A 15612-nucleotide genomic window follows, 5' to 3' on the forward strand; every position below is an offset into this window, starting at 1 on the left:
TGTAGAACTAAGTGTTTCAAAATTTTAGTCTTGAAATTTAATTTTAATGATTCAGAGTTATTATGTTAAAATGAAATTTATTTGGCTCTTACCCTGGCATCAGGATTATCATCGAATTGGGTTCTAATAAACGTATCAAAAGAATCCCAGTAGTTTTCAGTTAGATTACCACCCAAAGACCATAAATAACAGAATACAAAAGTCTGACATAGCATTGTATTCAGTTTTGTTTGTTCCTGAAAAAACAAAGAGAGTTTTAGTATTTTATTTGTTAATATAACAAGAATCCTTAAATTGCAAAGCCTGAAGATTGTTTTCTTTTGTTGAGATGCATGCATTTTAAAAAGGGCATAGTTTATGTTTCTTAGAGTTGACTCAGTAGTCCACAGAGCAATGTTTTATACTAGTACAAGAAAATGAATGGCAAGGGATATGTAGAAAAAAGCTCAAGGTTGTCTTTCAGTGGACTATTATCACTTTGTTTACACCTGCATGAAGGTATTTAAGCAGCTGCTAGACAGACACATACTGGGAATGTGTTGCAGAATGTGTTGCAGACTATAGGGAATTTAAACAATGAGTACAAGAGTAAACTATAGGTTCTCTGACATTCCTTCCAATTTTGAGATTCTATGAATCTATTTATAATCATTACTCCTTTAAAAAATTAACTTGAAAATCAAATAATCATTTTAGAGAAAATTTAGTTATCTATTTGCAAAGCATCTATACAATAATCTCATTTTCCTAGCTTTATAGCAGTGAGAAAAACCTTTCATACCATTGTCAAATTAACTCCATCCTTCCCAAGTATCAAAGACTCCAATAAGCAACAGAGTGTAGTAACTTTGCTGATGTCCACTTGTGGGATTGCTTGGCCACATTTTTTATTAATAAAATGTAAACCATCATCAACATAACGTTGGAAAAGATTCAGTATATACTCTTGGGTTTCCTCATTCAGCTGAAAATCATACAAACAAATAATATTTCAGTAAGATCAGATGAAACATGTAATTAAATTTAGAAATGAGTTAGTTTAAATCTGTGTATTACAATATATTCTGTGACTTTTAGATTAAAGGGTAAAACATCACAAGATATGAAACAAATTGAAATTTTAAAAAATCTGTGATTTGGAAGAGACATATGAGGAGATTCTGGGTAGTGGTAGCAGACAATGTCCTATGTCGTGAAAATGCCAAAGAACTGACCTGGAACTAATAAGCACTTACAGCAAGGTTATAGGATGCAAGGTTAAAATACAGAAGTCAATTGCTTTCCTATATACTTGCAATGAATAAATGGAATTTGATATGGAAAATATAACACCATTTATATTAGCACAAAAAATTAAATACTTAGGTGTAAATCCAACAAAATATGTACAAGGGCAAAGTAAGGAAAACTACAAAGTAAGGAAAACACTCTGATGAAAGAAGTTAGAGATGACCTAAATAAACAGAAAGACATTCAATGTGTATGGATGGGAAGATCCAATATTGTTAAGATGTCAACACTTCCTAACTTGATCTATAGGTTCACTGTAGTCTGAATCACAACACAGCAGGTTATTTTGTGTATATCAGCAAACCGATTATAAAGTTTATATGGATAGTTGAAAGACCCAAAATAGCACATTGTTGAAGAGCAAAGTTGGAAGACTGAAGATACCTGACTTTAAGAATTACTAAAAAGCTACAGTAATCAAGACAGTGTGATATTGGCAAAAGGACAGACGCATAGATAAATGGAACAGGATAGAGAACCCAGAGATAGACCCATACAAATGTAGTCAACCATCTATGACACAGGAACAAAGGGAATCCAGTGGAGAAGGGATGATGTTTCCTTCCTTCTTTCCTTCCTTCCTTTCTTTTTAAAGACTTTTATCTATTTATTTGATGGAGAGACAGGCAGAGCAGCAGGCAGAGGGAGAGGGAAGAGCAGGCTTTCTGCTGAGCAGGAAGACTGGCATGGGGCCCGATCCCAGGACCCTGGGATCACGACCTGAGCTGAAGGCAGACGCTTAACACACTGAGTCACCCAGGCATGCCAGAATGGTGTTTTCAGTAAATGGTGTTGGAACAACTGGACATCCATATATAAAAAAACATGAATGTAGACACTGACATTACACCTTTCACAAAAGTTAGCTCAAAGTGGATCACAGACATAAATGTGAAAAGCAAAACTATAAAACTTCTAGAAGATAACAGATAAGAAAATCTAGGTGGCTTTAAGTTTGGAAATGGGTTTCAGATATAATGCCAAAAGTTCAATCCATGAAAGAAAATCTGGTAAGTTGGACTTTGTTAAAATTAAAAACTTGTGTTCTGTGAAAGATTGTTAAGAGAATGAAAAGCCGGGCTGGGAGAAAATGTTTACAAAATACATATATGACAAAGAACTTGTATCCAAAAAATTGCAAAGAACTCATAAAGCTTAAAAATAGTAAATAGCCCAATAAAAAATGAGCAAGATTGAGTAGGTACCTCACCAAAGGAGATATACAGATGACGAATAAGCATATGAAAAGACACTCATGATCACACGTTAGAGAAATGCACATTAAAACAATGAGACATACTTATTAGAGTGGCGAAAAGCTAAAACACCAACATCACCAAATGCTGGTGAGGATGTGCAGCAAGATTTCTCATTCATCGCTGGTGGGAATGCAGAATGGTACAGCACTTCAGAAGACAAACAGGCAGTTTCTTAGAAAGCTAAATAAAATTTTAGCATATGGAGACACCTGGGTGGCTTAGTTGGTTAAGCATCTGCCTTAAGTTCAGGTCGTGATCCCAGGGTTGTGGGATTGAGTCCCGCACCAGGGCTCTGTGCTCAGTGGAGGTCCTGCTTCTCCCTCTGCCTCTGCAGCTCCCTCTGCTCCTCCCCCTGCTTGTGTGTGAGCTCTCTCCCCCTCTCTCCCTCTCTCTGACAAATAAGTAAAATCTTTTAAAAAAACTTCTTTTACCGTATGATCCAGCAATCACACTCCTAGATATTTTACCTATATGAACTGAAAACTCAAGTCTACACAAAAACCTGCTCACAGATGTTTATAGGCGCTTTCTTCATAATTGCCAAAACCTGGAAGCATTCAAGATATCCTTCAGCAGGGGAATGGATAAAGTTGGTAAATCCATACAATGGAATAGTATTCAGAACCAGAAAGAAGTGAGCTATCAAGCCACAGAAAGACATGAAGGAAACTTAAAAACATATTATTAAGTGAAAGAAGTCAATTTGAAAAAGCTACATTCTGTGTGATTCCAATTACTTGACATTCGGAAAAGACAAAACTATAGAGACAGTAAAAAGATCAGTGGTTGCCAAGGGTTGGGAGGGGGTATGGATGGATGAGTAGCACAGATTTTAAGTCAGTGAAACTACTATGTTTAATACTGCAAGGGTGGACACATGACATTACACATTTGTCATAACCCACAGAATTGTGTAACACAGAGAGTGAACCCTAATGTAAACTATGCTCTTTAGTTAATAGTAATGTGTCAATAATGTTTTGTCAATTTTAACAAATCACTTTTAACAAATATACCACAAATGGGGGATGTTAGTAGGAAAAACTATGTTTGGATGGGAAGGAGTATAATGCTCTGTACTTCCCATTAAGCTTTTCTATAAACCTAAAAGTGCCGTAAGTAATATAGCCTTTTGATTTAAAAGAAAAGTAAATTTGCAAAGGTTTAAAATCTTATAGTCATGATGAGTTCTCAATTCTGAGGCTTATTTTCTTTTATAATGTGCTCTGAAACTAGAACATATTACTGTTCCAATGTTGACGCCTAAGAATGAAAAAACAATAGTTTTCTGTTTCATTTTTGCAGGGGGAGAGGCAGAAAGAAGATGGCTCTCTGGAATGGGGGCTGGGATGGGGCACAACACTTCAAAAGATCCCATGTTAAGCTAAGGCAAAGAGAACTCCTATTTTAGAATGGAGAGGGTACAGAAGGTGATATAGACCTGAGTAGTCCCATATAAAAATTTGGAATGTTTCCTCTGAGAATAGAAGACATCTTGGGTCAGAAACCCAAGATTGGGTGGGAGGGAAACTCGTTTTCTTTTCTCTCAGAGATGTTAGTGGCTCCTACAATCTAAAAACAATGATAATGCCTGGATTAAAATGGTCTTTTCTTCATTGTCTTTCCCTCTCATTATCCCAAGCCTTCTGCAAAGTCTTTTTTAATGCCCCAGCCTGTTCTAGCTGTGTTTGGGGGGCTTAAGGAAGCATTTGTGCTTGCAGGCAGAGGAACCAATTTGGGGAGAAGCCAGGCAGAGTGGGCAGGAATCAGAGTGGTAAGGCAGCCGGGCAGGCTGAGGTAACAGGTAATGAGGACGGATCTGAGAAGGATATAAACATTTCGGGAGGTTCTCAAGAATTCTTAGGGAGAGGCAGTAGGTTCAGAATTGGAATTTCCCTCCATGAAGCACAACGAGGTCTCTTAACTTACTGCAGTTTGGGCAAGCAAGGGCCTCCATCCTGACAGATGGATATGTTGTGGCGTACCTGGTTGTACTTACTTTTTTAGAAATACTCTTCATCCATGTTTTAACATAAGGCATCCATTTCAGTTCTTCAGGATCCACAAACACCATTCCACATCGACTGACTGTTGCAGGAGAGGCAACCCTTAGATCTTGCACCTACAATTGAAAGAAGTTGAACAAAAAATAGCTAATACTACATCCTAATTCTTTCACCTTCAATACTAATGGATCACATGTTTAAACTTAACACTGTTTGTAGGAAAAGGAGGAAAGGGAGGAAAGGGAGGAAAGGGAGACAGACAGCCTTAAGTAATCAAAAATGGAGGAAGAAATTTAAGTGAGGCATAAGGTGAAAAAAAAACTCTTAAGAGGATAATGCCAAATCCTTCCCATAAGGATTTGGCATTATCCTCTTCTCTTTTGTCTTCTTCACTTTTTCATTCTTATATCTGATACCTAGCTGAACGCCTAGCACATGGTAGGCATTCAATCCATGTTTGATGAATGGGTACATCAGGGGTGGTATCTTCCAGAATACCACACAGTTAGGTCCACAATCCTTTTCCAATCCCTTCACCAAATATTCATACCACAGAGAGATAATTTATTCATAGTAAATATAATGTTTTTTTAAAAATTTTTTTAAATAGAATTTTTTTAAACTTGGAAAACTTTTCAAGTCACGTAACATCATCAATATATTTATTAACTATCTCTAAAAGAAAGGAAACAAGTGCTGAGGAAGGTAGAATTTATTGTATTTCCTGTTTATAGAGAAAAAGGAATATTTGAGAGTCTTTGGTTCTCAGGATGCACACTCTATTATGAAAGGAAAATTTGATAAGGATGTAAACAATTTGGTATGTAAACAAAACACCATGGTAGGCCTTACAGATAGTAAATGATTTATCAGCAAGAAAAAAAATTGATGATAGCATGCCAATCTAATGAATGATTTCACACCACAGTAAGACATATGTATTTACCTCAAAAAGCATGTGGATTTGAGGTGTAAGTTTGATCCTCTCACTGTTAGCCAGACAAAGCATCTTGTTATCATCCAACACTGTATTCATATTTTCAATCCAAAGAGCATCCACGGGCCCATCACTGATGATCCATTTATGGTCTTCTGAAGTGTCATTCACAGCTGCTCGGACACTTAGTGCCATCAGACCATCTTTCCACTCCAAAGTTATGTTATTAACTTCGCCATATAATTCACCCATTGTAATTGATTTAGGATTAAGAACATATGTTTTAACTGGTTGGTAAAAGGGATTGTCTATACCAAGTTTTCGCAGATTCCCTAAAGTTTCTGCTAGTATTTTGTAAACTGTGGTCTTGCCACCTCCTGTTGGCCCAACTAACATCACACCATGTCTTACCAGCATAGTTTCATAGAACTGTATCACTTTTTTAACCATACATGCCTCAGGCTGAAGATTCTGTCTCTTCATGACATCTATAATTGTTGACTGCAATATACCATAATCATGTTCTGGAATTTGGACTCCAGGAAAAAGATCAGATATGATTCCGCTGAAAAAGCAAAAATAAAATCATTGATCATTGATATTTCCCAATATTTATTACAATCATTGATTACAATGAGTCTTACTTTTTCCCTTAATCTTTTCTTCTGAACATGCATCGTACTAGTCTGTCCTGTGTGTTATACCAGAATCTAACATTTCTTTGAATTGTGTATGATTTTTTTGTTTCTTGTACAGTAGACAAATGGTCTTAAGTATATTGGGAGGTTTTGAGGTAAGGAATATCTCTTATGTTGTTTGTATTGTCCACAGTACATGGCATAGTATCAAATATACAGAAAGTGATGAATTTATCCGCTTATTTTAAAAATTATATTTATATCCCAATTTTTTCCAAAAGCATTTTTGCATGCTTATTACTATATGGATATTCAGAAAAATAAGATGGAAATAGAAATAGAAACTAATAGTAGGTTTAAAAAAAGGAATAAAGGAAAAATCAACTGTTTCTGTGAGAAGCAGACAATATGGGATATCTCTATGGGTAAAAAAAGAAGCTAAATCCCTACCTCACACTATATACACAAATACATTTGAGATATAATAAAGACTTCAGTATAAAATGACAAAAATATTAGATGAAAATGTAACATATTTTGCAACACTGTGTTTAAGAAGGTCTCTCTTTTTAATTTATTTATTTACTTAAAAATTTTTTTAGATTTAAATTTTAGCTAATTAGAGGTGTCTGGGTGACTCAGCTGGTTAAGTGTCTGCGTTCAGCTCAGGTTATGATCCCAGGGTCTTGGGACTGAGCCCCACATCAGGTCTCCCTGCTCAGTGGAGAGTCTGCTTCTCCCTCTGGCCCTCCCCATGCTCATGTTCTCTCTCTCTCTAAACTAAATAAACAAAAATCTTCTGAAAATAAATTTTAGTTAGTTAACATACAGTGCAATATGGGTTTCTGGAGTAGAATTCAGTGATTCATCACTTATGTACAACACCAGTACTCATCAAAACAACTGCCTTTTTAAATATTTATCACCCATCTAGTCCATCCAAGAAACTCTTTCTAATGAAGACAAGAAATCTACAACTGTTATTTTAAAAGGTGATAAAGTGAAAAAATAAAAACAAACAAGCAAAAAAACACAAACGTGTGTGAGATAAAAGGCTTTAGAAAAGTATTTCCAATTTTATACCAGGTAAAGTTTATGATTTCCTACAAATCAATAAGAAAAAAGAGCACAGTAGAAATATGCTCTAAAAATAATAAATATAAATGACTAATGAACCCAAGAAATAATGCTTAATGGCACTAATAATTAAAGAAATGCATATTAAAATAGTGTATGACTTCTGGTCACTCTCTAAAGCATTCAAAAGGAAATAGGTATTATCATAAAATCATTTATATAAATGTAAATATCTTTGGACAATATCCTAATAGAATCTATCTAAATTAAAAATATCCATACTCTATAAAACTGAGGAAATTTACTAGACTCTCATTTATAGAGGTATCACAGCTGTGTAAAAATAAATGTATAGGAATTTTCATTATTGTGTTCTGCCAAAAGAGTCTGACAGAGGACAAGAGCAAAGGGAACTCCAGCATAGTCATAAATGGACATCCCAGGATGAAAAATGTCACCAGGATAATGGGCAAGCAGTGCAGATTAGAGCAGGAGGACAGAGGGCTCTAAGGAGACAAATTGGGTAGAATGTTTTATATAATTGTAGGTCTTTTTTTTTTTTTAAAGGAGATTTACACATACACTGAGAGAATTTGGAAATAAATTACTGATAAATTTGTCGGAAAGTAGGTACAGAATTAAAAAATAAAAACTAAGAAAATTAACAGATGTAGGGAAAGGATAATAAAAACAAGGGAAATGTAGCTCCACTGTGGATACTATTTATATAGCTGTAATAAATTATGGGAATCCTGGACATTTAGCTCCAGTTAGATGTCAATGGAACTGCGGTGGGGGGGTGGTTAGAGGTCCACGTGCATATCCTCATCTCCTGTTTACTCTATACAGCATACCTAAAACTGAAAAATCAAGAAATAGCATAAATACAGTACCTAAAACTATGGAGGGAAATAACAAAACAAACAAAAGAATTGAAAAATGATTGCCTTTAGGAAGTGGGAGTTGGTGAAGGGCATGGAGCTACTGTTTCTCATGAGACTAATGTATTATACTTTTTACAACTACATACATAGATGACTTGGATAAACATAAAACTTAATAGTAAAAGTAGAAATAGAAAAAAGCCCTCACATTTATATTAAGCCCCAAACCTGGTTTTTTTGGGGTCAGGAACTTCTCTTAGATCAGGAACTTGTAACCAAATGCTAATTTGTATAACACACAGCCTAATGACCAATACTGTGAAAAAAAGAAATGATTGGTGCTTAAGCTTTAGCATCTTTATTTTAAACTAGTATTTTTTTTCCTGTTTTAAGTAATTATATTGTTGGTAGTGGTGGTATTTTTAATTAATTATTTTTATTAATATATAATGTATTATTTGCCCCAGGAATACAGGTCTGTGAATCGTCGGGCTTACACATTTCACAGCACTCACCATGGCACATACCCTCCCCAATGTCCATTACCCAGCCACCCTCTCCCTACTCCCCAACCCCCAGCAACCCTCAGTTTGATAAACTAGTATTTTTAAAACTGTAATAAGTATCTCCAGAAAAGATGAGGATGTTATTATCTTGTTAGAGACAGACATAACTGAAGAGAAGACTATCCTTTACTTCTACCCAGCAGCTATGCCTTATTCTGTAACATCTAGAAACTTACCTGAACAGAACAGCATCATCTGTTAGGAATTTTGGCAAGTTGGAGTCTCGTAAAGCTCTTATCAATACCACGTCTTCATTTAGGTCTGGATTCTCCCTTTTTAAAGACCTAAATTTAAAGGGATGATTCAGATGATGTTTCAAGAACCCAGGACTTCTGAGCATGATTTTCCAGATCTGTAGGTTAGGAAGTCTACCTGCAAAAAGCTGTGGAAGGTACCACCTGTGGATTCCTGCTAAAGGAGAGAATCATTTTTCCTTACATGCCCACTGTCCATCTCCATCAGATCACAGGATAGATCAGGCCCTGGCTACAGGCTTTGAGAATGACAAAGGTATTTTTTCAACCTCCCTGCATCAATCGAGACTTTATTCAACCTGAATTTACAGCTTCCCAAATAAACCATAATGATTCACATCGCTGTGACTTTCTTTTCTCTCAGCCCAGAAAGTCCTGCTTTGCACTTTTGACACCTCTTAATTCTCCTTCAAAACCCAGCCCAGTTACTCTCTCCTCCAGAAAGTTCCTCTGTGGCCCTCATCAGCAAACCCTGGGCATGACCCTGTTATGGCTGTTCCCATGCACTGTGTCCTAGATGACTGCTCCTGTGTCTGTCCTGCCTGCTGGCCTGTGGTTGTGTTCCTGAAGTGCAAGTCTATCTGAACCCCTCAGTGTCCCTGGTCTTTACATGGCAATCCTGAAAAAGGAAAAAATGCCGTATCTGGGAGGCTGAAAGAACAGAGTAGGGCAGGGAGATTTGTGCGGAGCCCAGGGATACAGGGGCCAGGAGAAGGGGCCCTGGATGTGTGGAGCTCGAGCCAGTAAGTTACGGCCTAAAAAGAAGGACAAGGGAGAAGGTAGATTCCCTCAGAGACTCTGGATGAAGAACCGCTCAGAGGTAGAGGTTTTAAGAGGTTATAAAGGGAGAAGTTGGAGCTTAACAAGAAGAAAACTAGAAAGCTGGTTTACTAGAAACTACAAAGCAGCTAGGGTTGGACCATCCCAGAAAGGCAGAGGCAGAGCCTGGGACAGAAGCCTAGGACTGAGGGCACAATGAGGAAACTAAAGTTTCTCTCAAGGCTTCAGGCTTTCTCAGGTGATGGTATGACTTAACTTACTGTATGTGCATAACAAACAGTGCCTTTTAAGTCTAGTCATCCTATCTCACGGTGGTAAAGGCTTTTGTAGCTAAAACTCAAGTGAAATAAGTCAAGCAGAGAAAGTCAATTATCATATGGTTTCACTTACTTGTGAAGCATAAGGAATAACATGGAGGACATTAGGAGAAGGAAAGGAAAAGTGAGTTGGGGGAAATTGGAAGGGGAGACAAACCATGAGAGACTGTGAGGGAATGGGTGAGCCTGGTGGTGGGTATTAAGGAGGGCACGTATTGCATGGAGCACTGGGTGTGGTGCATACACAATGAATCTTGGAACACTGAAAAAATAAAATAAAATAAAACCAAACAACAAAAAACAACCCTCAACATATGCAATGAGCTCAGGGGAAATGAAAGCTAGCCAAAGCCTGGTTGAGAGACTCCGGTTCAGTGTAGGGCCAACTGGGACTACCCGTGAGGAGAGTGGCCCTGTGGCCTGGGAGTGTCAAGGTAAAATGATGACAGTGGCAGCTCACATTTTTGAGTCACCCTCTATCTTGCTTTAAGAGCTGTCTGTGAATTAGCCATTTGCTTTACTTAGATGGTTTAGAATTTCACTCTTGACCCCTTTGGTTTCTTACCCGGCCATGACCAGTACAGACTTTACCGCTCTCATGCCAAAGTCGTAGTGATCCTGCTGGGAGAGCTGTTCACTGCAAAGCTTATACATCTGCGTCATTTTTCTTGCTAATATTTTACTGGATTCAAATCCTTCCGAATATAGAATTACCTGGAAGGGAAAAGTACAATGCAATGCTTCTTATACTGTATTGACAGCGATATATAAGCATAATACCAATGTATGCAAAATCTATGTTAGGCATTATACCTCTCCGAGTTGTTATATCATTTAACAAAGAAATATGAAGATTGAAAGGAAAAATGTTTTCTGTATTACAACAAGGTGAAAGGTGGGATATTACACAGGGATGCTTGAGCAGTGATTCTCTTTCCTTTCTATAGATGAAGATGTAGCCTTAGTGACATTGGGTTCAAGGAACAATAGAGCCCCGTGTTTGAAAATATTCACATCATGGAGGCTGGATGGTGTTGTAAGGCCTGTGCACAAAGGCAAGACTTGAGTTTCTCCAATCTTTGTGGACAGAATCAGTGATAGCTGGGTGCTCCCTTTAGGCCTCCTGAATATCAGGGGAAGCTACACAGATTTGCAGCCTTCCTCTGCCCTAGGAGGCTACTTGGCTTCTGACAAGTTTCTGCATTCTTGGTTAAATAAGTTGGATGATGACCTTGGAGGTGAGTGTGGAACCTTTCTTCAATCCACTACCTACTCAAATCACTGCAGCTGGCCTCAGAATCAGGATATGAAATGATGTAGACAATTAAATTCATTGATTTATTTCAGTTTTAGGGGCCTACTCTATTCCAGATACCATTCTGAGCCCTGGGGATGTAGCAGTTACACACACACACGCATACACACCAAAGCATTCTGTGTGATAACAGTCACATCCACAGTGAAGAGTAATGTGTAACTTTTGCCAGGGTGCCGTCATAAAGGAAACTTCCTACAGTAGAATCAAATAATAAGTGAAACATGCTTAAATTCTTTCTGCTTTATACTGTGAAGCTCACCTCTGCAATCAAAGCATAATTTGGAACCATCATTGCAAAGGGTCTAAACAGAGCTTTCAAGTTATCTGGCAATTCAGTTCTGCCTGCATATCCAGGATTCATTGTGATAAAGGCTGCACAAGTCATGACCAACTTGATTTCCCGCCCTTCAAACATGAATCTAGTCAGCTGTTTGAAAGAAAGAGAAAATACAAATGAACACTTCTCTCGATATTGGGAAATTCTTTCACATAAGCACAACCTGAGTATAAAACTTGTATATGGATCATTCAAGCAAAGACTAGCAGCCCAGTGAATCCTGCTGTTGGACAACCCAGAACGTTTCTCTCCTGATTCCGTACTACCCACCCCCAATCTCTGCTGGGCTCAGTAGTTCCTACTTTTTGCTTCTTTGCCCCTGCTTTGCCCAAATTGTCTCTTCCTTTCTGGCCCAGTCCTATAATATTTTAGGCCTCAACCTCTTTTTCTGAGACTCCTCAATTCAAGTTAGATGTAATGGCCCTGAAACCTTCTCCACCCGTAATTTCTCCCCAGGAAATTCTAAGGGGATCGGAGCCCTTGAGTGTGAGAGGCCCGATGTTGCTGCGGGCACCCCTCCTCCACTCTCATTTAAGCATCTGCTGCAGATGGGGGACAGGGTTAGGTGTGGAGGTGGGGAGCTGAGGAAGACTCACATGGGGGTGGGCGGGGGCAAGACGCTCCCAGGCCTACAGTGTAGAGTCAGATATGGAACCTGGGGCTGAGCACTACAACAGATGCCCCACTGGAGGTGTGTGCAAAGCCCACAGGAGCAGCGGGGAATCGCTTCTCGCCCTTTTGGCTAAGATCAAATGTAGGAGGAGTGGGGAAGCCAGCTTGGCCTGAAGAACGAAGAAGGGCATTTGATGAGGACAAGCAAGGGGAGCCATCTGGTCAAAGGGAGCCATGCATGTTCAGGAAATGACCAGATATTCACTTTACTAAAGGGCAAAGTTCCAAAGTTCCAGGAAAGTGTAGCTAGGCCGAGGCCTAAGCATCAAGAAGAGTCTTACCTGCTGGGCTAAGGAGTTTAGATTTTAGTCTTGTAGGTGGGGGGAAGCAGAGAACAATGCTGGGCAGAGTGATAGGACCAAAGGTAGCAGTGGGGAGGCTGGGCAAACTATAGAGGGGGAAAAGTAAGGAATTATTATTGAACAATTGACAAGATCCAGATTTATGGAGTTACCATCAGTGATGAGAGGCACCTAGCAGATAAAATTAAATGGACTTGATGATGGCTTAGATTCTCGGGTTGATGATAATGGGGGGGGGTGGGGGGGAAATCCAAGATGAATGCCAGGTTTCTCACTGGGCCATGGGAGGAAGGCACTATTAGCAAATACAAAGAATACAGGGAAGACTAGGAGATGTGTCATAGCCCGGAGGAGAAAATGCTGGGCAGTCCAATGGAGACCAGGCCTGCGGCCATTAAATAGCTGCTGTGCTATTCTTCTATTCCAGGGGATCGATTCCAGTCCAACCATCTCAGATGTCTTCTTCCCTTCCTGTTATCTCACATTATCGCCCTCCAGTTGGCAGTGCTTCTGTCCTGCCTCCATTCTTGTTGGTCCTTCTCTCTTACTCCCCATGCTCTGCTCTCAGCTAAATGCTCAGCAAGGTAATAGTAACTTACAAGTTATGCTGTATCTGGAGGTCTCTGCATTTAAAACAGGCCTCCTCTGAGAACGTGGGAGGCAGGAGAGTGTGTAGTTGAAGGAGCTCAGACTTTAGGGTCACATAGATTTAGTTATCTTGGTTTGTGGTGTCCCCAGAAATACTTTTAATTTCTTTGAATCCCTTTCATCTGTAATCTTGGGAAAATGCCTTCTACTTCATGTAGGTATGGTATGAAAATGAAACGAACGAAAAGTACAATGCCTTGTACAATTTAGTGACTCATTAAAGTCGAATTTCTGCTTTCTTTTTACTTGTTCTATAATTTGCTTTTTTGCAGAGGTGAAAATCAAAACATTTAGCATCTCTTTATCAGGGCATCTTCCAGTGAGAATGGCCTCCAATCCTAGAGCTACAGCTGGGTCCAGAGCGCCCCCTGCTACACCAGGATGAACCCTCATGGCTGGATCTAGCAAAGAACTAGTGCTCTTTAGAAAGGGGACAAGGTAGTGGTGAGGGACCCTCTAGGGACTCAGGGCAACAAGTATCGAAATACTAAACAACTGGCAAGCCTGTTGCGGTTTGTATGGGCTGAGAGCCTTGGATTATGCAGGGCTCCTCTTTCATTTTTCTGCCTGCACTAGGCTGAGCCTGGGGCCACGATGAAGGCAGTGGAGTCCGTAAGAGGTGCAGGGGAGAAACCTAACAGAGAGTTAAATGTCAAAGGCAAGAACAAGAAGGGTGAAGAGGAAAACTGGAGGTCGAGGGGACAGGGACAGGGTGTGAGTGGGTGCGTGTGTGCCTGCATGCATGGAGGTGTGTGTCGGGGGTGGGAAGGATAGAGTTCCTGAGGGGAGAGACTGAGTTTCACCATCTCTGTATCTTCAGGTCCCCACAAAGCATCTGACTTGGATGAGGAATTAATTCAATCAGCTATGTCTTAGTGCTGTAGTCCTCAACAATTACACTGGAAACATGTAAAAGTTAGCATTGTTCTTCCTAAATGTAACATGCTGTCAGCTATTTACAGACCTAAGAAATGCTAATTCCATGGACAATTGCCTCATACCTTACCTTTGCAGCCTTGGCATTCCTAATGGTAATAAGTTGCTGTGCAATGACTGACAAAACTTCTATGTCAATTCGATTAAATTCATCAAAGCAGCACCAGGCCCCTGACTGTGCCAGACCACTGAAGAACCGCCCCATCATCTGAAATCAAAATACTGCCATTCAACATTGTGCTTTATGTTTACATTATGTTTATGCTTAGTTTTATGTGAATACTGGGCTATGTTACAAGTTAGTGCCTTTATAGAAGAGGTCCAGACTTTCTTCCTTTGTAGGTCTGCTGTAAAGCCTGATAGTTTGCATTTCTCACAAGCTGCCACGTGATGATAATGCCGGTGGTCCAGAGTTAAGACTTTTGAGAAACACTGCTCTAGAATTTGGCTTTTCGAAGAGAACCGGTGAGAGCTGACATCACCCAGGGGATTTGAGAAATGCAAAATTCCAGGCCTTCCCCTAGACCTCCAGAATCAGAATGTGCACTATGAGATCTTCAGGTGATTCACAAGCACAGTAAAGCTGGAAAAACACTGCTTTAGAAGAAGAAAGCTGAAAAGAAATTGAAAAATGACCTGTTAATCCTGATGCTTGGAATGTGTTCCTTTTTTTTTTTTAAGTTTTTATTTAAATTCCAGTTAGTTAACAGACAGTGTAGAATTAGTGTCAGGTGTACAACTTAGTGATTCAACAATACCATCCATCAGTCACACTGTCCTCATCACAACAAATGCCCTCTTTCATCCCCATCACCTATTTCACCCATCACCCTACCCATGTCCCCTCTGGTAACAAACCCCTTGGTTTGTTCTCTATAGTTAAGAGTCCATTTCTTGGTTTGCCTCTCTTCTCGCCCTCCTTTGCTCATTTGTTTTGTTTCTTAAATCCCACACATGAGTGAAATCATATGGTATCTGCCTTGGAATGTCTTCCTGTGAATGGCGGTGTTCATGATGTATGCATTAATCCTTCTCTATGAGCTTGATTATTCCATTAAATTCCATTATGAATAATCCTTGATATTGTAAGTACTATATAACGGGTTTACATTTTTATATTCAACCCTCAGACAAAGCAAAGAAGGCATAATTATAGTTCTAGAATAGTGCAACTTCATAAACCTTGACATGGTAAGACAAAATTATATAAACTAATGAAAATCAGAAAGTGAAGTTGGAACAAAAAGTTGGAAGGTTATATCTAATAAAATCGTGATTTCGTAAGTTGGCAGATAATACAGATACTGTAATAGACACAAATTCTTATAGATAATAGCAGTCACAAGAAGTAAAAATGAACCAACAAATACAATCAGAAACCTGGTCTCTGG

At 39.0% G+C, this 15612-nt stretch overlaps 1 protein-coding gene across 1 annotated transcript in view; it reads right to left on the minus strand.

Annotated features, from left to right (window-relative positions):
- Positions 1-15612, minus strand: part of DNAH6 (dynein axonemal heavy chain 6) — a 227139-nt gene that overhangs the window by 125325 nt on the left and 86202 nt on the right. The window contains exons 29-36 of the mRNA XM_045978683.1: positions 14292-14429; positions 11586-11753; positions 10574-10722; positions 8834-8941; positions 5502-6057; positions 4549-4671; positions 782-964; positions 93-236 (exon numbers count right to left, since the gene is read on the minus strand). Coding sequence (XP_045834639.1) covers positions 93-236; positions 782-964; positions 4549-4671; positions 5502-6057; positions 8834-8941; positions 10574-10722; positions 11586-11753; positions 14292-14429 — 1569 coding nt within the window. The remainder of the gene's footprint in view (positions 1-92; positions 237-781; positions 965-4548; positions 4672-5501; positions 6058-8833; positions 8942-10573; positions 10723-11585; positions 11754-14291; positions 14430-15612) is intronic.

The sequence above is a fragment of the Meles meles genome, chromosome 15 (genome assembly GCF_922984935.1).
Source record: "Meles meles chromosome 15, mMelMel3.1 paternal haplotype, whole genome shotgun sequence".
Lineage (NCBI taxonomy): Eukaryota > Metazoa > Chordata > Mammalia > Carnivora > Mustelidae > Meles > Meles meles.